The sequence below is a fragment of the Lipophrys pholis genome (genome assembly GCF_963383615.2).
Source record: "Lipophrys pholis genome assembly, chromosome: 12".
NCBI lineage: Eukaryota > Metazoa > Chordata > Actinopteri > Blenniiformes > Blenniidae > Lipophrys > Lipophrys pholis.
The window spans coordinates 16,489,899-16,512,841 of NC_137641.1; the positions used below are offsets into that span (position 1 = coordinate 16,489,899).

General features: G+C 41.4%; 1 protein-coding gene across 1 annotated transcript; it reads left to right on the plus strand.

Moving 5' to 3' along the window:
- Positions 1 to 10,055: 10,055 nt before the first annotated feature.
- On the plus strand, positions 10,056 to 21,173 carry adra1ab (adrenoceptor alpha 1Ab; the record flags this gene model as incomplete). Its single annotated transcript, XM_080476406.1, has 2 exons — positions 10,056 to 10,971; positions 20,704 to 21,173. The coding sequence occupies 2 exons, from the start codon at positions 10,056 to 10,058 to the stop codon at positions 21,171 to 21,173; spliced, it is 1,386 nt and encodes a 461-aa protein (XP_080332532.1).
- Positions 21,174 to 22,943: the final 1,770 nt, after the last annotated feature.

Sequence of the window (22,943 nt, forward strand, 5' to 3'; positions counted from 1 at the left end):
TATATGTACAGCTGTAGTCTTTATAAATTCAGTCATAATACATTATCATTATCATTTATTTCCTTTACTCTACAATAATAATAATAATTTATTTACAATAATCACAAGTGTCGTGACTCCCAGTGTTCTCCGGAGATTTTTAGTTTTATAGTCGAACGTCACCTGGAATAGCAATCCAAATTCATTGCCTTTCCATACCAATGTCTGTGTTCTCGTCATTGTTACTAGTTATACCATATTGTTCTCTGCGCGCATGTGTGTGTGTGGTTTTATTCCAAAAACAGACAACAGCACCCACTAGTGGCCCAATGATTTTTACAATGAACATCTCTGTGTTCCCCCTGATAATGTGGTAGTAGTTATTAAGTCAGCTCGTTATAAGTAACTTCAGGCTTGTTGTTATGTGAATTCACTTTCAAATACTGTAAGTTACACGTTGCAGTCAATTTTGTGGCTTGTTTCTCAAATGTGTTTGCTTATTTTTGCTGCCTCTCACTTCCACGATTTGTCAAAGTAATATTTATATTTATCTGTGAATTCAGTTCCGCCTCTTCACACACAAAAAAAGAGGACGCTTTAACAACCGGCATCTTGTCTCATCTGATCTGTTGATTTATATTCTTGTTTGGAAGTGAGTGAGGCAGATTTAGATGTGAGGATAGAGGAGAAGGTTGTTTTTGTGACTTTTTTGAGCGAAATACAGGGGAAAAAACTACATTTTGATTTACTTGGGACCTTTGTAGCTCAACCGTTTGTCACAGCAAGTGCCACTTTGCTTGCTGTGGTAATTTCTTCTGTTGGACTCTAGAAACCGTTTTGAAAAAGAGCAGTTTTCAGGGGTTGCATTGTCATGCAAACAAACATCCAAAGTTGAGCGAAACGTTACTGTTTCCACTTGAAAACACTGTGTAAACAGGGCTTAAAACTGAAGTTAGTTTGAAGTCCTGAAAAAAAAGAAGATGAGTGCATGAAAACAATAATAAAGTGCAATTGTCATATCATTGTTTTTCTTATTTATTCTTCTTTTCATTACATGGGAGGTTTTTTACAGGTAAAAATTTATGCCGCATCTTTTCATGTAAAATCCGCTTTGTAAAAAAAGCAGTTTGTTTGGTATTTTCCAGATCTGAATCTGTTTTGTGCTGCAAAATAAATGTAATTTCCTCTTTTTAATTTAGAGAAAACTATCAAAATTTAGGTTGATCGCTAGAGATTTGGCAACTCTGGGTCATGCACCTGTGATCAGGTGATAGCAGGGGCTGAACCTGGGAGGAAGAAGAGGAGGAGGTGAAGAAGTAGGAATATGAAGAGGAGGAGCAGGAGGAAGAGGAAGAGGCGGAGCAGCAGGAGGAGGTGGAGGAGCAGGACTAGAAGGCAGGAGGAGGTGGAAGTGGGATGGTCCACTGTGCCTTCTTTTTCTTTTCTCAGCAAAACAGGTGAGGAGGCAACAGTAGGAGGAGAAGAACCACGAGGTGGAAAAGGAGGAGGAGCAGCAGGAGGAAGAGGGGGAGCAGGACCATGAGGAGGAGGAGGAGGAGGAGGAGATGGGATGGTCCACTGTGACTTCTTTTTCTTTTCTCAGCAGAGCAGGTGGGAGAAGGACAGCAGGAAAAGGAGTAGTAGAACCACGAGGAGAAAGAGGAGGAGGAGGAGGAGGAGGAAGAGGAGGGGGAGGGAGCCGCTTGACTCTGCTTCCCGAGCTGCCTGTGGCGGACACAAGGAGGAAGGACTGCGTTCAGACACAACTAGCTGACATTCACTCCCCTTTTTTTTCAGTCTTACAAAGACAAGCCTGTCTGCTGTGACACGTGCACCTCTGAGGAAGGTAAGTCTCTTTCTTTTCCTCTTCTCCATCCATCCTTGAGCTCATTTCACAGCCTGAGTGACGAGAATTAATTCAATCATGGATCATTACAGTCTGGCCTGTTTGTGATCAATTGCAACCAGCTTGAGTTCATCTTGAATGTTTTAATTTATCTTAAATTACCCCCAAATGAGTACTTTAATTAAAAACGTTGTTAAAACTAACTGCAGTTTATTTTTGTTGCATATTTACACATAATTAAGGTGAAACTAGTGTTCAATATAATTAGAAAACATCCTCAAAAAGGGTTCATATTCCCATTTCCCTCAACAGGTAGGCCATATCGAATCTGAAAATGCAGCATGGGAATGGGAAGTGGATATAAATTCTTAATGAACATGAAGAAAGTGATTAATGGTTTTACTAATAACTGGCTGTGAAAGCTCCTGGTGCTGAAGGTGTGGAGAATGAAACATTGTCATCCCCTCGAACAAAACAACAGGACTTTTCTCAGTGGGGATGAAAATAGAAGGAAAATATTTGCCGCCCTCTCTGAGAGTCGCCGCGCAGCTAATGCTCAAGGTTGCTGCAACATAATGATTCATGTCATGGAGGTATCGGATTGTGAACTTCGTGCAATGACTCCTCTCCCCCCGGAGAATATGCAGCGTTTTAGCGATGGACTTCACGGCGTGCAGTGATTCATCATGGAAGTGGTTTTTTTCTCTCTTCAACTCTCTCTCCGGAGACGCCGCACAAACTGTTGGAGAAACAAGTGATATATGAACTCTGCGGGGGGGCGATGCTTTATTGTTTTTCTGTATGATTGGATGTGGGTGGCACGGTGGTCGCTCTGCAGTGAGACGAGGCCTTCCTGTGCAGGGTTTGCATGTTGTCCCTGTGCCTGCATAGGTTGTCTCTGTAACGCCTCTTTTCCCCACAGCTCCCTGCAAACAGTCTTTTAAAGAGACTCTTATCTCCTAACTCAAGATGACAAATGTGACACTCAAATTAGATAGCTGAATAGTTATCCACTAAAATATGTGTTATCTGCCCTCTGCCTTTCACTGCAGGTGATAAATGTTGACTTTCCAAGTGAAAACTGACCCTGAATAAATCCCGAAGAAGAACTCCGTGCTGAAAGCAAACAAGCCCCTGTATGCTGGATTTTCTTTTTTTTTTTTCTTAACAGAGCCGGTTTAACTGTGTTTTGGATGGAGGGTTTCATGGTTTACAGGTTATGTTATCTTCATTCTGAAAATTAAAAACCTGTTTTGTTTTGTTTTCAAGTGAATTATATCTGGTGTAGAGTGGGTGATTGTCTCAGTGGAGGAAAAGATGGAGTGCTCCTCCTCGCCTCCCTGCTCAGGATAACACAGGTATAAAAGATGGATGGATGTTGGTATGTTCTTACCTGAAGCAAAGTTATTCTGGTGTAGCTCACTGTCAGTACTCCAGTTGTAGAGAAATAACAATAATAAGGACTTCAGTATTTTAATGCAGCTCTGTCGCTTTTCTCCTCCTGGGTCATATCATAGCAGTTTTAGACTGTTTTGATAGACAAAAGAACATATATAGTATAGTTCACTATAGCTTCTGGTCACTTCAGATATTATTACTACTTTTAATGATACCTACTGTACACGTGTTTCCCTCGATTTGAATAGCTTTCGTACCTCTTCACAACTGAAATGATCATTTTGCTCTGCCGAGTCTGATTATGATGGACTAATAAAAAGCTTTTTCTTATGTGGAGGTGAAACATACAAACTTAATTTCATTTTGGGCCAGTACTGCTAAAGCTGAGATGTTAGCTGGCATTTGTTAGTCATGTAGTATTTTATATCTGAATAATTCCATAATCGGTTATGGAACCGCTTCCATAATTACACATAAATTTATCTCCACAAATCCCCCAAAAAACCTTAAGAGCTATTATGAGAATACTAAACCTATAGGCGGCAGTGTAACAAGAAGCATGAAGCCACGCTAGCCAATCAGAATCCTGTTCCTGTTCCTTCAGCAATAACGCTGCCAGGGTCATTTGTTTGGACCGACAGAGAAGTGGAACTCCTCCTAAATGGGGCGAACGAATTTAGGAAAAAGACTCATCACACCACATTGGGGTGTAAAATGGTATTACAAGAATCGGTTTACTAATTTCATCTGCAGTACGGTGCACAGGCATCTTTGTTAAGATATTTAAAAAGTTTCAACTTCCATAAGCTTGAAACTAAAGATTATAAATATTATAATTTAAATGGGAACCAAACATCCCAAACAGCTCATCTAAAGTCGATCTTGTCAGTGGTGAGATAATAACTCTGTCCGATGCTCTGGTTGAATATACCCAACAGTCAGGCTACAATACGTAAACCAGTTAATACCCTGGCTAATATTCCCTCTCTCGACTTCAACAAAACTCTAATTACGATCCGGATACTGGATTTAATTGGTTTCAATATTGGAATGATCCACCCAGCTCGACGAAGAACGTTTCTTCAAGGGCAAAGCTCCATCTTTCTTTACCAGAAATTCACTAATGCAATAACCTGAGAGGGCCACCCTTGGATTTCAGATGTAAATTAGAGTATAATGATGTTCGCTGATAGCTTTTAATTAAATCTTATCTGCAGAGGACGAGGGATGTGTGCCGTCTTGGGCTCGGCCGGGACAGGCTGTTGGTCAACCGAAGGAAAATGTCTTGAGGGCAGCAGTGCATGATGGTTATCATTATCTATTAATCGCTGCTTTTTCAGTGTGTGGTTTATAAAATGTCAGAAAGTCGTCAAAGCCAAAAGCCAAATATAATTAGTTCCTGATCATGTAAAACCAAGAAAAACAGCCAGTGTGCATGTTTAGGAGATATACAAACATTTGACATTTTGCTTAATGAATGAGAAAATAAATGAGCGGTTCAAAATGTGTTACAACAGTCAGGCTGATAAAAGACGTCTTCTTAACTCTGTGGTAAAGCCGGTTTGAAGCAGATCTAGCTCACGTTGTTCCTGAAACCCACAACTGGGTCCCATAGATCTTTTTGGACCGGACATGTTTGATTGTTCAACAAAGTGAAAACTATGTTCCCGTGTTTGCTTCTGTTATTCTTAGCAATGGATTTCAAATTTTATTGACATGTTATGCAACGTAACTTTTATAACTTGCACAGCAGTGCTGAGGGCATGGCTAGATATCCTTGTGGGATTATTCGGTATTTTTACCAACCAAGAGCGAACAGTTTCTTTACAGGATGTATAAAAGAGACTGTAAGGAGACATCACCTCCAATGTCTGTCAAACGCTGTCTTTCGCCTGCATTGAGGCTTTTGGTCCATTCTGTATTCAGACCATCAATCTTTAGAGCTTATTTGGAAGTGGACCAAGACTGTTGTTTAGACTGATGGCCTTGTGCCGCTTGATTGGTCATCGGCATCGTTCAAGTCCCCCACAAATTTATTATGTAGATGGAGTAATCACAACCCTTGAAACAATCCTATAAGCGTGTGCTGGGTTGGAACATCAATATCATTTTGGTCGAAACAACTGGCTGCACTGCGTCACTGAACAGTTTGTCATAGTTACCCTTTTCCCCTCTGTCTGGACAGCCCATGGTCTCCATTTACTGCAGTGAACGATAATCATCAGCTTAAAGGAACAGGAGAATTATGTGAACTTTAAATGAAAAGCATCCATTTAAATACGGTGATGTGTTTGTGCTTTCCAGTCTAAAGTTACTGATCTTCTAAGGTATCGTGTTTTCATGCGTTGTACAAGAAAAGCTAGATATATTTTTTTCTAAAATCAGAACATCATGCCTAAAATCATTAGTCATAAGTCATTTTTGCAGAGTGATTTAATTCACTATTAAGATGACTTGACAGGAATCAAACAAATATCAAATGTGAAAACTGGTGAACCGACTCATGCCCCGTTTACATGGCAACGATTTAAACTGAAAACGAATGTCCATATACAGTATTTCTGCTATTGCTTTGTTAACAGAAATCATTCTCAAAATATTGCTGCATAAAGGAAGCATTTTCACTTGAAGCGTTGTCATGTAAACATGGCCTCATTCATGTACCAAGTGATGAAAGTCTATCTGCTATCAATGGTTTCAAACATTATTTTTCATTATTGGTGTGTACTAAATGTTTTTTTTTTCTTTTTATGTGTATCTTTTTGTTTCAAAGGAATAACCAAATATCAATTATAGGTTCCCATCTTTATAAAAAATGTGTATGATGCTGCGGAGATATCTTCTAAAGATGCCCAGTCAGCTATGGCCAAGCAGAACCCCGCTAAACCTCTTCTGCTCAGACTGTGATGTGTAACATTTCCCCCTTGGTATACAGTCACAGTTTTTTTTGTCATAGCACCATATTATCTTTTTGTCAAAATATATCACATTACATGTGTAACTGACACTTAAAGATCCTGTAATCAGCTCATGTATATGACTGGATCACAATTACTAGTCCTTTCTTTAAGAAGTAATGAAGTTATTTGCATTACATAATCAACCCAGGTTTAAAAACAGAGAGTGTATATAGTTGTATTATCGTCACCTCATCAGACCTGTCAGCACTGTGTGGCTCCGTCTCATGTCTGATTCACTCATTAAGTAGGACAAAGAAGATGGCCTTTTATGTTGGATGTTTTCAGAAAAACTAATTTACGAACAAATGGCTTTGAGAAAAAGCAGCAAACAAAAAAAAAAAACAGCAGCTGTGATAAACTACCAGCATGCAGAAAGCTATTGACAATATTTAGAGTTGCTAAAGCGGCACATACCGATGTTACTCTGTGGGACATCTTTGTGTTTCTGTCGGGAAAAAATAAATAAATCGCAATTGCTTTGATCAATCATCATTTTCACCAGCCCTAAAAGGTTTGAATTTTAAGACACTCCAGCTGATGCTGGTCTTACTAATAAATGTCAAAACCTTTAAGGTCTCTGCACCTGATAAACTAGAGCTTTATGCAGAATAGAATTTCTAAACATTCAGTTTGAAAACAATGTGTTATAATCGTTAGATTTATCCTCCACCTCATTTCTTCAGAAAAATTCACAATTCTGACAATAACTAAGGCGTTTTTAAGGGGCAAAAGTCCGTGTTTTAGTGTTCTGAGCCACTGAAAAGAAATCTTTTTGAAAACGTCAGAACTTTTTGAGAATGCTCAGACCCTGTGTCTGTGTAGACGGCGGAAATGCAGCAACTGTGCATGTGCAAGACAGCCAGAGTAAATAGTTATGCACATGTGTGAGTTGAAGGACAATAACAACAATGGCGGCTTCCAGAGTGTCACGACTCCCAGTCCAGGTTCCCCTGCGACGTGTTTTATAGTTGAGTGTCACAGTAACAGCAATCCAACTCTTGTCATTTGTCCATACGGATGTCCACGTACTCACCGTTGTTCATTTTTACAGGTTATTGTTCTCTGCCCGTGTATGAGGTTTCGTAACAAAAACAAACAACAGCACCCCCTAGTAGCCCAAACTGAAATCATTGTTTTCAGCATTTCTGCTGATTCAGTGTAAATGGAAATTGGTTTCCAAAACATTGCCACGTAAACACGAAGTTTTTATAAAATGAAAATGCAAAAACGACATGTTTTCCCGTTGCTGCGTAAACGTGACTTAAGGCACGCTGGGTAGAGCCACCTTGGGTTGAAATCAGCGGATATTGCTAACTGTTGGATGAGTGAGCAGCACAGAGAGACAGCGGCCCTGCCGCTCTCGATAGTTTTCATATAAACAGAAACAATAATTGTGGCCGTGTTACAAATTCAATAGTAGTAATCAATCATGGCCGTGCTGCTGCCCAAAGTAGGGGCGTTATAGTATGGTCTTAAAATACATTGAGACAAACCCCGTTTACCATGGATTGCACTGCAATTGTTTCTTTCTTTAGATCATATATTATGTACATTCAGCAGTTGCATTAAGTCACCTTTCTTTTGTCCTGGAGTCACAAAACCATTTATGTATCTGATATATCAGGAACATGTTTTTTTAAAAAGGCTTCACAGGGTGAAAAGGCAGCAGTACTGCAGAAGTGACTGAAAAGGTCATTTGGCACATTTTAAAGCACTTCATCATTTTGTCACTGTGCCGGTATCATAGTACGCTCTCCATCTATATTAATATATGTGTAAATGAAACATGAAGGGCAGAGGCGTGCAGTTTAGGGTTTTTTTAGGGATTGAGCTGCATGCACGTGTCAACACATGCAAATAAAGCAGAACATGCATCAGCGGAAACAGCTCGGGGACAGGAACGTGTCACCTGTTCCTGACTTGTTGCTCCGGTTTTTCATTTCTTTTTTTTCTTGGAAAGCACATCGAAAGGCCTTGAGGTATTTTCTAGAGTGCGACCGATGGTAAAATGAGTGCGTGATGTTGCATTTAAATGTGAATAATTCTGTTTGACCTAGGCTGAATAGTTCCAACCGCCCGGGGTCAATGTAAATATATATTTCCCATCTGGCCCTTTTCACAGTGGCTGCTCTCAAACCACCGGTGGGCTGACGGAAAATCTTGTTAGATTCGGTTAAATTTCTTTTTTTGCAGGCACTTCACCGCACTGCGAAATCTCATTACAACCCCAAAACGTATTCCAAATATCACTGCGTTTACTTATTCGACTGAAACAATCCCAGATATCCGTTCTCCACATGTTTCATTTCGACTCCCCCTCTGGCCAGCGGTGCTGAAATTCCGGCGTCGAGTGTTTATTTGGGTGAATTTCGTTCAGCCTGGCGGTGGGATGTGCGGCGACCAGAAGAGAAAAAGAAAAAAAACTGAAAAGTAAAGGCTTTGATCCTGCACGAACATGTGACAAGCATGACTCTGCTCTCCGGGGGGCTTTATCTCGGCTTCATTTTCATTCTCTCTCTTTTTCTTCTTTTTTTTTTCTTCTTCTCCTCGCGCCGGCTTATCGCTCTCGATGACATCTCCGATCTCAAACACTAAACTGAGAGCGGCGCTGAGTGGGACTATCTGCTGCCGAAGCCTTCGCCCGGGTAATATAGTGACCTCCTCAAGGTTCAATTCTTGGCCTGTCATCTGGCAGATGAGTTAAAGCCGAGCTTAGAGACATCGGACTTTCAAGGAAGCCATCAAAGGCCCCAGCTTCAACGTCTAGCCCCTAAATAAAGAAAAGATCTTTGCTTTCATTTGTCTTTGCAAGTCTGTGCATGGTCGGCTGGATTCCCCATAATACCGCAAATGATTCGCCGCTTGCTTCCGACGATCATTATTTCTGCCGCGCGACCTCTGTGCTTCCCTCTGTTGTTTTTTTTTGATGATATCTTGTTTCTTTCTCCCTTCTACTATCATATAATCCTCTCCACCCTCGCTGCCCAAAAACGCTGCCTCACTTTAATCGATTTTCCTGCTTAAATAAAAGGTTAAAGAAAAATCAGAAGCTAATTGAGGGATATTTCACGCATGTCAGAGGCAAATGCGAAAAAGAAAAAAAAAAGGCAAGCATACTGCATTGCTTTCTTTTGGGTGAAAAGGAAATTGCCAACGCTCCTCAGTTCACTCAGGCACAGCCTGTGTTTCTATGCTGCAGCTGTAATGAGGGGAGAAGAATTTGCACATAAAGAGACAGTGTTCCCTGAAAGGAGACTGTTAAGTGATATTTTTACTCTTTAATCATAACTGGTTGATGTGTAATTGGCTTTTTAAAACATTTAATTTGTCCTGGTTTCAGTTATTCCCACCCTGGCAAAGACAGAACCGTACTTACGCAGTAATGCGCCTCTTTTTTGGGGGGGGGGTATTCATAAAAGGCTTTGGATTATGAATTTTGTTGTTAAATATACTTTATCTCCTTTTTTTCTTTTAACAGATTTCCTGGAGTCAAACCTTCGAACGAAGCTAAAAAAATATATATATATAAAATGAAAAAGCCAAATCCATCAACGACCGCCATTTAAAACACGAGTACTTGCTGCTTTTATTAAGCTTCTCCTGGACTAAATATGACAAACTGTGGCGGCGTTACTCTTTCAAAATGTGACATGCTGCCAAGCGGCCACGTGATCCATGGAGTGTTGGCAAAAGCGGCTCTGCGAATTAACTGGGAGAGCATTTTCCGAGGGAAGCTCTCTTTATCTCCTGCGCCGGGAGGAGCGGAGCGAGGCGGAGCGGGTGAGGAGCCGTGGTAATTGAGGAACAGATGTGGCACGACTGTCGTCAACCTGCAGCACCATCTAACAACTTCATCCGCCTGGCAGATTACAATGGTTCCCACTGAGAACACGAGTGCTTTCCCTGCAGCAGACCACTGTCCCAACTGCAGCTCCAGCACGCACCCGGAGGTGGACGTGACCAAGGCCGTGGTCCTGGGGGTGGTGCTGCTGGTGTTCGTGGTGTTCGGGGTCCTGGGGAATATTCTCGTCATCCTGTCCGTGATGGTCCACCACCACTGGCGCTCCGTCACGCATTACTTCATCGCCAACTTAGCGGCGGCAGACCTGCTGCTCAGCTCAGCCGTCCTGCCCTTCTCGGCCACCTCGGAGGCCCTCGGGCGATGGGTGTTCGGACGGTCCTTCTGCAGCGTCTGGGCGGCGCTGGACGTCCTCTGCTGCACCGCCTCCATCCTCAGCCTGTGCGTGATCTCCATTGACCGCTATCTGGCTGTCAGCTACCCTCTCAGGTACCCTGCCATAGCTACGGGGAGGCGAGGCCTGACGGCGGTGGCCGCCCTGTGGGGCGTGTCGGCAGCCATTTCTGTGGGGCCTCTGTTTGGCTGGAAGGAGCCCGACCCAGAAGACGAAACGGTGTGCCGCATCACCGAGGAACCGGGCTACGCCTTGTTCTCAGCATTAGGTTCTTTCTACATCCCGCTGGCCATCATCCTGTCCATGTACTGCCGTGTCTATATGGTGGCAAAGAGGGGCACCAAAACCCTCCGAGAGGGCGGGAAGAGCGAAGGAGTGGAGATGGAGGGGGTGATTCTGAGGATACACAAAGGAAGCAGCCTTCAGACGGAGAAACAGGATGATGTCACAGAGACTGCAAGACCTAAACGTCCTTCTTTCAACCTGCCGAAGCTACTGAAGTTTTCAAGAGAGGAGAAGGCGGCCAAGACTCTCGGCATTGTCGTCGGGTGCTTCGTTCTCTGCTGGCTCCCTTTCTTTCTGGTTTTACCCATTGGTAGGTACCTCACCACCATAAAAGCACTCGTTTTGAACAATGTAACAGTCTTTTTGTTTGTCTGTATGTTAAGTAGTGACTCTTTTAAAAAAATTCAGAGGGCTGTTTGAAGCAATCGCATTTAAACGCCTCTAAAAGACCTCAATGTTGACCTGTGGACAGTAGAAATTAATACCATGATTCCACAAAATGAAGTTGCTTTTATCCGTATGAACAGTACAGTAGTGGTATTACGTTGTCAACCACAGGAAATGGATGAAAATAAAAACCTTAGAAAGAAAGGTTTGAAGGAAATTGCGTCCACTTGAATCTGTTGGACATTTTAAGTACCTGCCTGCTGGTGTGAAGACAATAATCTTCAGGATTTGTTGGAGTGGCACCCAAAACATTCCAAACTTTAATTTTACGAGGGGCTTTAAGAATACATAAATGTTATTTGTTCATCTTGTTGCTCCTTCATTGCACAGATGCAGGTTTTCCCAAATCTTTGACTCATACAGTACGTACAGCTTAATGAACTGTTGGAAAGGTCAGTCAATGTTCATATCTACCAGAAAAAACCCACCAGTGCTTTATTCAGCCTCTTAGGCCCTGTTTACCCAACGTTTTCAAGTGAACACGGAAAACTTTTGTTGCATATTGGGTGTACGTTTACACGACAACAGTGATTGGAGCCACTCAAAATGCAACTTCCTCTTTTAGCTGGTTTTCAAAAGTTTAAGCAGGTGTAATAGATGCTCCTTATTTATGGTGCAGTGAAGTCTGGGAATTTCTCATTGGCTCCAAAAACCTTTCTGTAGCATAAGACAGTATCCCTAAAACCTACAGCCAACGCTTTAAAGAAAAAATCTTCTCAATAGGACGCCTAAAAACCAAAAGTATGGCACAGGGCCTCGATCTCAACGTAACCAAGTCTGTATGGGAGAACATGAGGAGGCAGAAGCCAGCTCACATTCAGTGAAGATCTGCGGTGAGTCCTCTAACAGGTTGGGAACAGACTCCCTGCAGAGATTAAAAAAAAAAAAACTAAACTTCCTGCAAAATGTACCCAGAAGAATTGATGTCTTTGTAAAGGCAAAGGGTGGTCAAACCACATACTGATTTCTCTTCTGTTCATTCTCTTACAATCTATTTTGAAGGCATTTTTACTTTCCAGGATTTTTCACACCTGCCTCCAACTTTTGCAGAGAACGTCGCCATTTTTAACAAGCCCCATAACTTGGCTAATAATGAACTGCAGATAACTAATTTAGTAAAGACTAATCTAACGGTGGAGAACAGTTCACGTAAATGTCAAGTATCTTCAGCAAATGGTTTAAAATAGATGAAACACAGTGTTTAGCGCAGTCATATTTGAAAACCTCATGAAGTTACAAGCCTACAATTATGCTTGGAACATTTGACATTACCGGCATTAAATCTGACAACAATCCAAGATGGGTCGGTTGAGACTGTATTGAATTTCACACATAATCACCCAATGTGTTATTCCTGTTATAGAGTGACTGCATCTTTTAATTAGTGGTTGGTTCGACTCCAGGCTCAGCAAATCTGCAACTTAACAACAGGAGCAACCCAAAAGCAGTGTCCTTGACCATTAGTGTCAGCAGGATCTTTGTTTGGCTCCGCCCATGAACGCCTGAAGCGAGATTCACCTGGAAATCCCTTCGAGGAACAGCAGGGATGTTTTCGTTCTATTTTACCACACGGACATGTCGAGCAGATTTCACCACCTACCAGATCTTAAATACATTGCCATCACCTGAAACGCCCTGAAATCACATCCGGCTCCAAACAGAGAGACATCACACACAGCAGCGTCACATCTGCTCTTAAACAAACACACACACACACACACACACACACACACACACACACACACACACACACACACACACACACTCCGGGTCCTAAATGGTTATAAAGTTGTGTAATTTCAGGATGCGATTTATTTGTGGCCTGGACGTAATGACTCTTTAGACAAAAACAAAATTTACAAAATGATATAAAACATTACGTTTTAAAGGCTGGACCTAAATGTTGACAACGATATTATAATTGAGTCGTAATTTTCTCACTTTTCCTTCAGAGGTCTTCTCTGAATGGAAAAAAAAAGCAAAACTTGATGAAATGTAATCAGAAAGAAGATGGAATGGAAACGAACCAATTTAGGCTCATTTTTGCTGCGGCAGTCATTTTATAGGGCGGTTCAGAAAAGTGGCACATGCCCACTAAGCCTCATATATTCATCGTTATCCATAATAGAGTCCCCTAACATTTCGTCAGACTTTGTCAAAGACGGTGATAACAGAGATGATATCAAAGATAGTAAAGGGGACAGAAACTCTCCTTTGTGAAGTCTAATCTACAATCTTAATTGCTTCTGAAAAAACTCCTGTGGCTGAGCTAAGTGTCTGTCGGAGTGGTCCGGTCTGTACTGAAAAGTAATCGTCTGTCAGCGGTCCCCTCGCAGGTCACACACTCTGAGATTGATGCTGAAGCATCTACATGTAATCTCACTGCGGGGAGCGGAGGAGTCGCAGTAAGAATGAAGGTTTGGATGAAGGACTTCATTTGGACGGATGTTGTACGTATCGTCGTCTTTGAGGCGTGTGCGTTCGTAACTGGCTTACGATTACAGGCCTGGCGAGTAATCCCAATGTAAACAAAGGGCAGGCTGGAAGCTGTTGTCTCTCCTAAGCTGATTAGCCAGCTCTTTTAATGCAAGGATTACCACCGCACAATGACTCGACAAAAATGCAACAGTAATTCAAAGAGCCCGTGAAATGAAAAAATAAATGTTTAAATCTTGTGCCGAGCAGCTAATTGATCAATAATCTCTTGATCTGGGTTGCATAATCATCTGAACATTATTAGAGTATTTTATCTTAAAAAGTTTATTTCTTTTCCTGTAAAAAAGCTTTTAATTGTCTGATGACTCGTGAAGCACTCAAGAACGTTTCCTGATTCTGCGTTCAATAGAAATGTTAGGTTTCTAAGCACCGCCCCCTCCATCATGCATATGTGTATTAGCCGGTGTGTCCACCGCCGCGGGGTTCACATTTGGGGTTTATAACACTTTAATGCACGACTGGCTGCTGAAGATTTCAGTCAAATGTGGAACTCATCTGTTCGAGCATCGTTTTATGGAGATTCATTGCTTGCACCTGTATCAAATCCATGATTTGACTTCTCTCAGTTGTCAAGGAGACACGTTATCATTGTTATCAGTCATTTGTTCATTCATCCATGTATGTCCAAACCTGCTTTATCCAGACTAATGTGGCAGGGGGTCATCTCACACACTCAGATGCCTCCTGCCTGTCCTTCAATTTACAGTACTTATCCTTTTATCGCAATAATGTCATTGGGCAAAATTACAAAGAAACATTCAAGCATCCATTCTGTCCTTCTGGAGTCCCATTTACACGACAGTTCAAGTTAAAAACATTGTCCTCTAAACGGGGCTTAAAAGTTGCAGCTCACCTGCCAATAGAAGATATCTGTTCCTACTTCTTGTGTATTTGACTAATTTGATCATGTCCATCTAATAAGTTTGGTTGAAAACACAAACCTTCAGATTATACTACATGGCACCACATGGGTATTAAATGTAGGTTTAAATTGCTACTATTAATTTTTAATGGCTCACAAGTCAGACATTGATATTTTAAGTAGATCCTACAAAAGGAGAAGTTGAAAATTCAAAGATTTCACACAAGTTAGTGAGCAGGTAAGGAGTTCAGAGTGTGAAACATTTTGCTTCTATATTAGGGGCTCGATATGAGAGAATTACATTTACTTTTATATTGGGAGTTTTATAATAGGAGTCCAATCGATTTATAAGAGTAGTCATTTCGGAACTTAAAATTACCCACAAAATCACCAACAAATGCAAATAAATTAACTACAAGGCCCCATTAAGGAAGTGAAAGGGCATCGTTTTTGCGTTTTTGCTTCAGTAAAGTTTTGCATTGACATAGAAACGTTTTGAAAAAGATGTCCGCTTACACGGAAACAGCAAACGCTATAAGTGATGTAGTTGTTGTTTTTGTGATTAAACGACACACTATAAACAATAACAATGGTGAGTACATGGAAACTTGCATTGGACAGACGACCAAGTTGGATCGCTATTCCGACCGCCAAAATGCAACAGAGGTTTTCTGCTTGCACTTGACTTGGCCCTAGTGTAGATATTTGGCTCATTGAAACGAGCTTGCTCTTTTGGATCCGTTCCTATTTAAAGAGCCTGTAAAGACTGTACCTTCAAAAAAAACCTTTGAAAGTGAGTTAGGGATGCAACCAATATTCATGTGAATATTGATATAATCTAAATTACATAAATACAATAGATTGCATCCCTAACACACTGTCAAAGATTGTTGTTTTTATAAGATTTATAAATCCATATTTTATTTACAATATTGACAACCTATCAGATGCAGAAAATAAGACATTTTACCATTTTTGAAAATATGTCCAATTGAAATTTTTCCAATGTTAAAATTGTTATGATAGCAGCAGACGCTACGTATTATCAGCACATAGTTCACAAATGTATAAAGGTCCCATTTAACCCACACGCTACACCTGGCAAATATGGCACTGTCTCGTGTATGGAAATGTCAAATTCATTGCTTTCAAATCTCATTCTCATCCGATATGTTCACACTCAAGTATTGGTAATTACAATCATTGCACTTGTGTTGTTTAATTTGCTGTACCTGTGACTTTTGTCTCTCGAGGTCAGCGGTTTATCTTCAGTGGTTCAGACCAGTAAAATAGTGCAATAATAACATGTTGATGTTGGCACAACAACAATTACTCCCCAAAATGAATTCACTCTCAACATGAAGTCAATAATGAGCTCACGTTAATTATGTTATTGAAACCGTCTGCTGCAAACTACTGTGAAATGTCCAAAAAACTTCTCATATAGTTGTTGCCTTACGCATGTTGCTACAAACTCCGCCTGACAGCATGGCTTTGAGGCAGTCTGCTGCCAATGAAGTCGCCAACTTTCATGGCAGAAGCACTGAAATCTCAGCTCAGGTCTCAGTGTTCCGCTACTCTTCAGAAATGTGTTCAATCTTTTCTATGAAATGTTTACAATTTGCTCGGTGGTTTGGCCTCGAGCCCTCATGTTGTGTTCACCGCCGTGGTTTAACTCTTAACAGCCTCTATTGCCTCAACTGTAAATGTTGTCTAAAAAAAATATGTGCTGTTTCTTTAGTGAAAGGTCTGCTGGGAAATAATGTATTTTAATCAATAACGTGTTTGACAGAAACACTGAAACGGGCTTTTGTTTTTTTCCGCTGAGTCATTGCAAATTCAATATTTGGGGTCGTGTGAACCGTTGACCTGACAAAACAGACAATTTTATGGTATTCCCGGTTGGGTTATGAGACAGTAAAGGGTAGGTTTTACGACTTGACATTTTAGACTCTGATCTTCATGTGCAGATTGTGTTTGGATTGGCATCATCAGTGCACAGAGCAGAAAGAGAAAATCCTCTCGGGTCAGATCAGTCTCACATTGCTAATCTGGTCGTAGTCAAAGAGATGAGTACACAAGATCAGTATGTTTGGAAACGACAGTTCATAGTTCAAAGTAGTGCACATTGCTTATGAAGCTTTTTCAACATGTTTAGATGTCTAGATAATGTTTGCATCCTCAAAATATTATTTTACTCCAATATTACAGTGACAATAGCTTGCGTTCAGTTTTTTAATTAATGTTCAAAACACTTTTCTCACTCAAACTTTTGTTTTGTGAACAAATAAAGGATTCAAGAAGTGGGTCCAAAAATGCAGATCAAGGGGTTTGAATCAATCCATTCCTGTCAATATTATGACAAATTATAAAGTTTATAAGAACTTACTACTACTACTGCTTTATAAGCCTCCTACTCGTCACATCACTGTCAAAATCATATTAAAAGGCTATAATATGAGATATGATAACACCTTTACTCACCACTTTTGAACTCTATTTATAGCTCTTCCTTTGGGTAATGACTAAATATTGTCTCCTAATTCTACTTTTACACTTCACTAATAAAAAACAACTTTATTCTCCTATGATTTCCATTTTCACAGAGAATTTCCTGTAAATTGAATTATAGTCATTTGTTGTGTAGCAATCAGCCATTGGATAATGCGCCAACAAAGAATATAATTAGGGATGCACCGATGCCAGTATCGGGTGCGATACTGCACGTAGTACTCATCGTTGTGTAAGCCTCCTGATACAACTCGACGAGTATTACATGACGTCATACGTCAGCAACATCAACCACAAGTACGAGCGAGAGAGGACGAGCAATGTCAGTGGTGTCGAGATTCTTTACTATAAATGAGAACGACAGAAGTAAGACAGACTGTAAATTGAGTAATGTCAAAAATATCAAGCGTGTTCGTACACTAGCAACTTAATCAGCAGACGTTTGGACCAGCAGTTGACCCGATGTCGCTCATGGCTTGAACTGCTCAGTGGAAACAGGATTACAGCTATGCTACATGCTAAAGAGTGTCGGGGCTCTAAAGCCAGCGATGTTACATGCTAAATATGATTAAAGTATGACTGATACACTCGTTAACTCTGAGCTAGAGCATATGTCTGCAGTCTACAGTACACATAACGCAGTGTGTAGATACTACCCACGCGGAGGTGGTTTGCAGCGAAGCATAGACTTTGCCTATTGTTGGCATATGCAGTATGAATTAGGCATTTAATCTAATTCATGGCATTGAATAAGTACGGGTATCAGTACTTGGTATCGGCAAGTAGCTAAAGGTTAGTACTCATCTTTTAAAAAGTCGATGCATCCCAAACAACAACCTCTTGGTCCGCTCCGAAAGGACTCAGAACTACTTATGTTACAAAACTTTGCTCCTGACTGACTGACTGACTGAAAGATCAATGCTGGCTTTTATGCTGCCAGGTCTAAAAATATAAACAGAGGCTTTCATATGTCAGCCTGACAGGAGCCCCAGAGGGAGTGAGCACTGTCGCTGTGTAACTATTGTGATCCAGAAGCTGTCGAGGCCTGAATCATTTGTATAATGTTTCTTGATAATATGTTTATGCATCATGAACACAACAGCGGGCAGGACCTTTCTGCTCCCCCGCTGTGTCTTGACTCTACGCTGCCTCTCTTCACTGAAGGGACATCAACAAATTCAATTACAAGCAACCAAATAGAACAAATAAAACGCCGCATTGTAGCCGAATGGGCTTCTACTGTGAAATGGAATGGAATGAACCAAACTATTGCTCCCTCCTATGAAAGCTATTATAGATAACAAGCATGAGACTTAATGGACTGTAATGCCAGGAGGCATTCTCAGTCACCCTGTAGCCTCCTGAGGCAGCCTGTCATGGGAGGATATGCATTTCAATTGAGACAGACCTTCACGGCTCACAGCGCTGCACTCACTTACGCTCTGAGGCCATGATAGTCTGGGATTCCCAGACAGACGGCCTGGCAAAAAGAGTTTTTCTCCCCACTTTGAATTTTCTTTGAATACAAATAGCCTGCCTACCACTTTAGCACCTGTTGCAGCAGCAACGGCGTTGCATGTTGCAGTAGCCCAGAGAAAAAGGTAATTAAGATCATTAATGTTGTCGCTACAGTTCATTAGAGACATATTATAGTGTATTGTGCAGCTATAGAGGCGATTAAACTCCGATTTGCGCGAGAGGGCCAGACCTCTGCCTGGATCTTAACGACACTCTTATCACCTTGTTGTCTACAGACATGTGCACCACGCTACAGATTTTACAAACAATTGGTGAAATCTCAACAAATGAACATTTATGCAGCACTCAGTATTCAAGCGCAGTAATCGTTCTCTGCTTTTCATGTTGCATATCCACGTCTGTATACGTCTGTATTGATTCCCTGTCTCTCAAAGTACAAAGCACAACAATCCTGCACTAAACCAGGCAATTCTTCGATACATAATAGATATGGGTGGCTGCAAAGAAAGTCGTGCACCATTCACATGATTAGCTTTCGATCTAAAAAAAAAAAAAAGTTTCTCCCAAAAGAGGTTGAGCATCTTGCCTGGCAGATCATGTCATCGTGAGTGCCTGTGAGAAAGGGTTGAGCATGACTGACAGTGTAAAAGTGGTCAAAAAACGCACTACAAAAGTAAAAGTCTTCTGTTATTATATCATTTTCCCAAGTGGTTTTGAGCTTTTATGAGAATTGCTCTGTTTCTAGGAAATTTTTTTGTGTGGTAGTAACCATTTTAAGAATAAAAGCACAAGTTTCGTGCAGTCCTGCAGAACACAAAGCCATTTTTGATTGTTACTTTGCATGTTCATATATATCACTGTGATTTTGATTTTTGGCAGCCCTGAGACGTCGAAGGGAACAGAATTGAATTGTGAAGACGACCGTGGGAGTGGCACCAAGCTGATTAACACTGTTATCCTTCCTCAGGCCAAAAATATGGGTGTGAACAATGAAACATTACACCCACATGAGATCGCTAAAGGCATCATTACAAAACCATGGGTATTGAAGCCCATTTTGCTGTTAAAAACATATCCCATCCTCCATTGATTACATGCAATCTTATAGTGTTTCGTGCTTTTGTCGGCCCATTGCTGTTCTTCATTCGGCATTATCCCTGGGTATCCTTGAATCTGCTGACCAGCACAATGGAAACTGCAAGCAGCTAAATGTATTGCATTGGACCTTCAGCTGGGGACCCACTCATAAGAAACATTGACTCACAGTGCTATTATTGGTTCACAAATTCCACAGGGTCCTTTAAAGGTGTTCTTAAAATGACCCCGGCTCAGATTGGAAGACTCTAACCTGGAGATGCAGGAGTCTGCCTCTGCATCTACAGGACTATTATACCTTCTACAAAGGTAATAATGAGACCCAACATCTGTGTAGGACAGTCGCCTTGAGACCCTAACACCCAGTCAACAAATTACTTTCAAACCAGTTGTTTATTAAGCTCCATTTGTGCAGTCCAAGGTTATCGGAATTACTTTTGTGTTTGGACTCCCAATTTGTACCTCAGGCAGAAATACAGACTGAGGCTGCATTTACACGACAACCTTTTCAAGTGAAAATAGAAAACTTTCATTTCGGTTGTCCATTGCTCTGAAAACAGATTTTTTAAAACGTTCCCAAGGTGGAAGTCTCCAAAAATGCTCCGCCTTCATCTCCGTGCCAACCTGGAAAAATATTACATTTTCAAAACGCTCAGACTCCGACTCCATGTCGGAAGGAAATGCTGCTACGTTGCATGTGCACCACGGCAGTAGCAAATAGCCCTTTTGCACATGCACGAGTGGATTCATTTCAGTGTAAACGTGAAACTTTTCTGAAACAAAAATGCAAATAGATGCATTTTCGCTTGAGACCTTGTCGCGTAAACGGGGCCTCAGAGTGTAAAGAACTACAAGGAAAACGGGGCTATTTGCTCAATTTAGTTGCTGTGAGTTTATTGAGCCTTGGTAGATTTATGAGCTTGCTAAGTGTGAGCTATTGCTACCTGGGCGTGGAACTGGAGGCAATCATGTTTAACAAGTATGGATTGGATCTTTATGGTCTAAAGTGCTACGTTTATTTTCCAGAGTGCTTGTATGTTTGATTGTCTAACTCCAACACGAACATATAATAATGTCAAATAAACATGTTGAAGTGTAACAACAACATAGTCATTTTAGATTGATTTTTCTTTCTTTGTATGCTTTCTCCAGGATCAGTCTTCCCGTCCTATAAGCCCTCTGAAACCGTCTTCAAGATAACTTTCTGGTTGGGCTACCTCAACAGCTGCATCAACCCTATTATTTACCCCTGCTTCAGCCGGGAGTTTAAGAAAGCGTTCCACAATGTGCTGCGCGGCCGCTGCCTGAGAACAGGGGTACCAACCATCAAACCACAAGGCCACGTCACAGCTCACGCCTCGAATACGGGCCCCACACCGAATACGTCTGCTCCTTTTGTCCAGAGCCGTGAAGCTGCTTCCTCTTGGGCTGGCTCGAGGCTTCCGTCCATCTCCTCCTCATCTGTCGCCACAGAGCAGACTCAGAGGGCACAAGTCCAGAGTAGGAGTCTGCTGAAGGTGTGCTGTTTGTCAGCGAGTCGAACTTCGCGGCCGCAGAACCCCTCAACGTCATCAGCGAAGGTCTTGCGCCTTTCTCTTGGAATTAAAGGAGAAGCTGTTTGACCTGCATATTGAAGCCTCTGCACCAGTGCTTCCATCAATTTGCTGTGGACGAGCTTTGCATGAATTTATGTGTTCATCAGTGCAGTTTCAGCTGATAAGAGCTTGTGTCCGGAGCCAGGAGAAGATAACTTTATTGCCTCAAGGCTTCACATCAGTCTGAACAACTGGACTGTCAGACAGATTTGGATTGATAGTCTTTATTCAAAGAAACTGAATAAGGCCCCGTTTACACGACAGCGTTTCAAGTTCAAATTCATAATTTTTGTGTTTTTGTTCCAGAAAAGTTTCCCACTTACACCACGGTACTTTGAAAGCGATGTCTGTTTACATGGCAATGGCAGAAACTCTCAGAATTATGAAGTGAGCATGCCAGGCCACTAGTGGGTGCTGTTTGTTTTTATGAAACCACACACACACACACACACACACACACACACACAGAACAATAGGTTACAAACAATAACAATGGGAGTGCACAGTCCTTCGTATGGACAGTTGGATTGCTTTTATGAAGAAGTCCCAGGAAAATATGGACTGGGAGTCATGACACTCACAGTAGTGTTCTCTGCAGGGACAGAGTTTCAGCAGTTTTCAAAGATTTGCATTTTCATGGGCTCCGAGCAAACAGACACCCAAAACACAACAAAAGTTTTGCGTTTTCACCAGGAAACGTTGTCATGTAAATGGGGCCGAAAAAAGTCCTAAACGAGACATTAAGGGCCTGATTTACTAAATGTTTCCGCAAAAACGTATGCAAACTTTATATTGCCTGTGCACACACACACTCTCAGATTGTGAAAAATACTGGGAAAGGTTTCTGCTTATAGATTCATCTGTGATTCAAAGCCTCTGAAATCTTTTGCATTGCTCATAGTTACATCTGTTTTTATTGAGTTTGAAAGTTGGGTGCGCATCGATTCAGTTTTTTGGTGAACTGCATCTCCTCAGCAAGGGCCCCACCACTTTGGTCGATATTGTCCCCTTTCTTAGGTTTTGTATTTTAATTTTTTTTAAGTTATTATTCCAACAGCTTCAGTTTCTGCGATGCTTTAGAACTTCCTGAACCAACATGTCCGACCTCGTGGTATTATATTTCATTTTGTTGTTGTAGGAGCTCAGAACTTTGTTCTGTCCCTCCAACACAAGCAAACAAACCGAGAAACAATGTTATTTCCATCATACTGGTGTAAACCGGAGTTGGTGTATGTAAAACCCTGATTTGTGAGCTTATTTGTGGTGTCCATGTCAGTTGATCATCCGCAAAAACCTCGCAAACCAAAAGTGCATCTGAGTATATCAGGCCTTAAATGTCTAAGAGAAGCTTTTTGCTTTTGGTGAATGTATAAATGCACATGCAACACTTTGTCCCCCCAACCCCACCCCACCCCCCTGCACTTTGGAGTGGAAGGCAGACCCATCAACGCCTGCCAAAGGATAAAAGAGATAATCACAATCTTACGGGAGGGAGATTGTCAAAGAACTCTGGACGCACAATTTCTTCAAACATTAGTGGTATTTCTGCAGATTGCACAAATCCCTCAAGGGCAGAACACTCAGAAGTCCTGGAAATAATTAGCATTCGGTGACGGCGCTGAGAAAGTGGAAGATGGCGTAGGAGTCTGTCTATTATAATTGTGACCTCTGTTTTAACAGCCTGAATGCGATCTGTGACAGAGAGAGAAAGTTCGAAAGCGAGGTATCAGCTCATGTTTGACTAACGAATATAAAAGGGGAAGACATTAAAGCTCAGTACGAAAAAGTACCTTCATT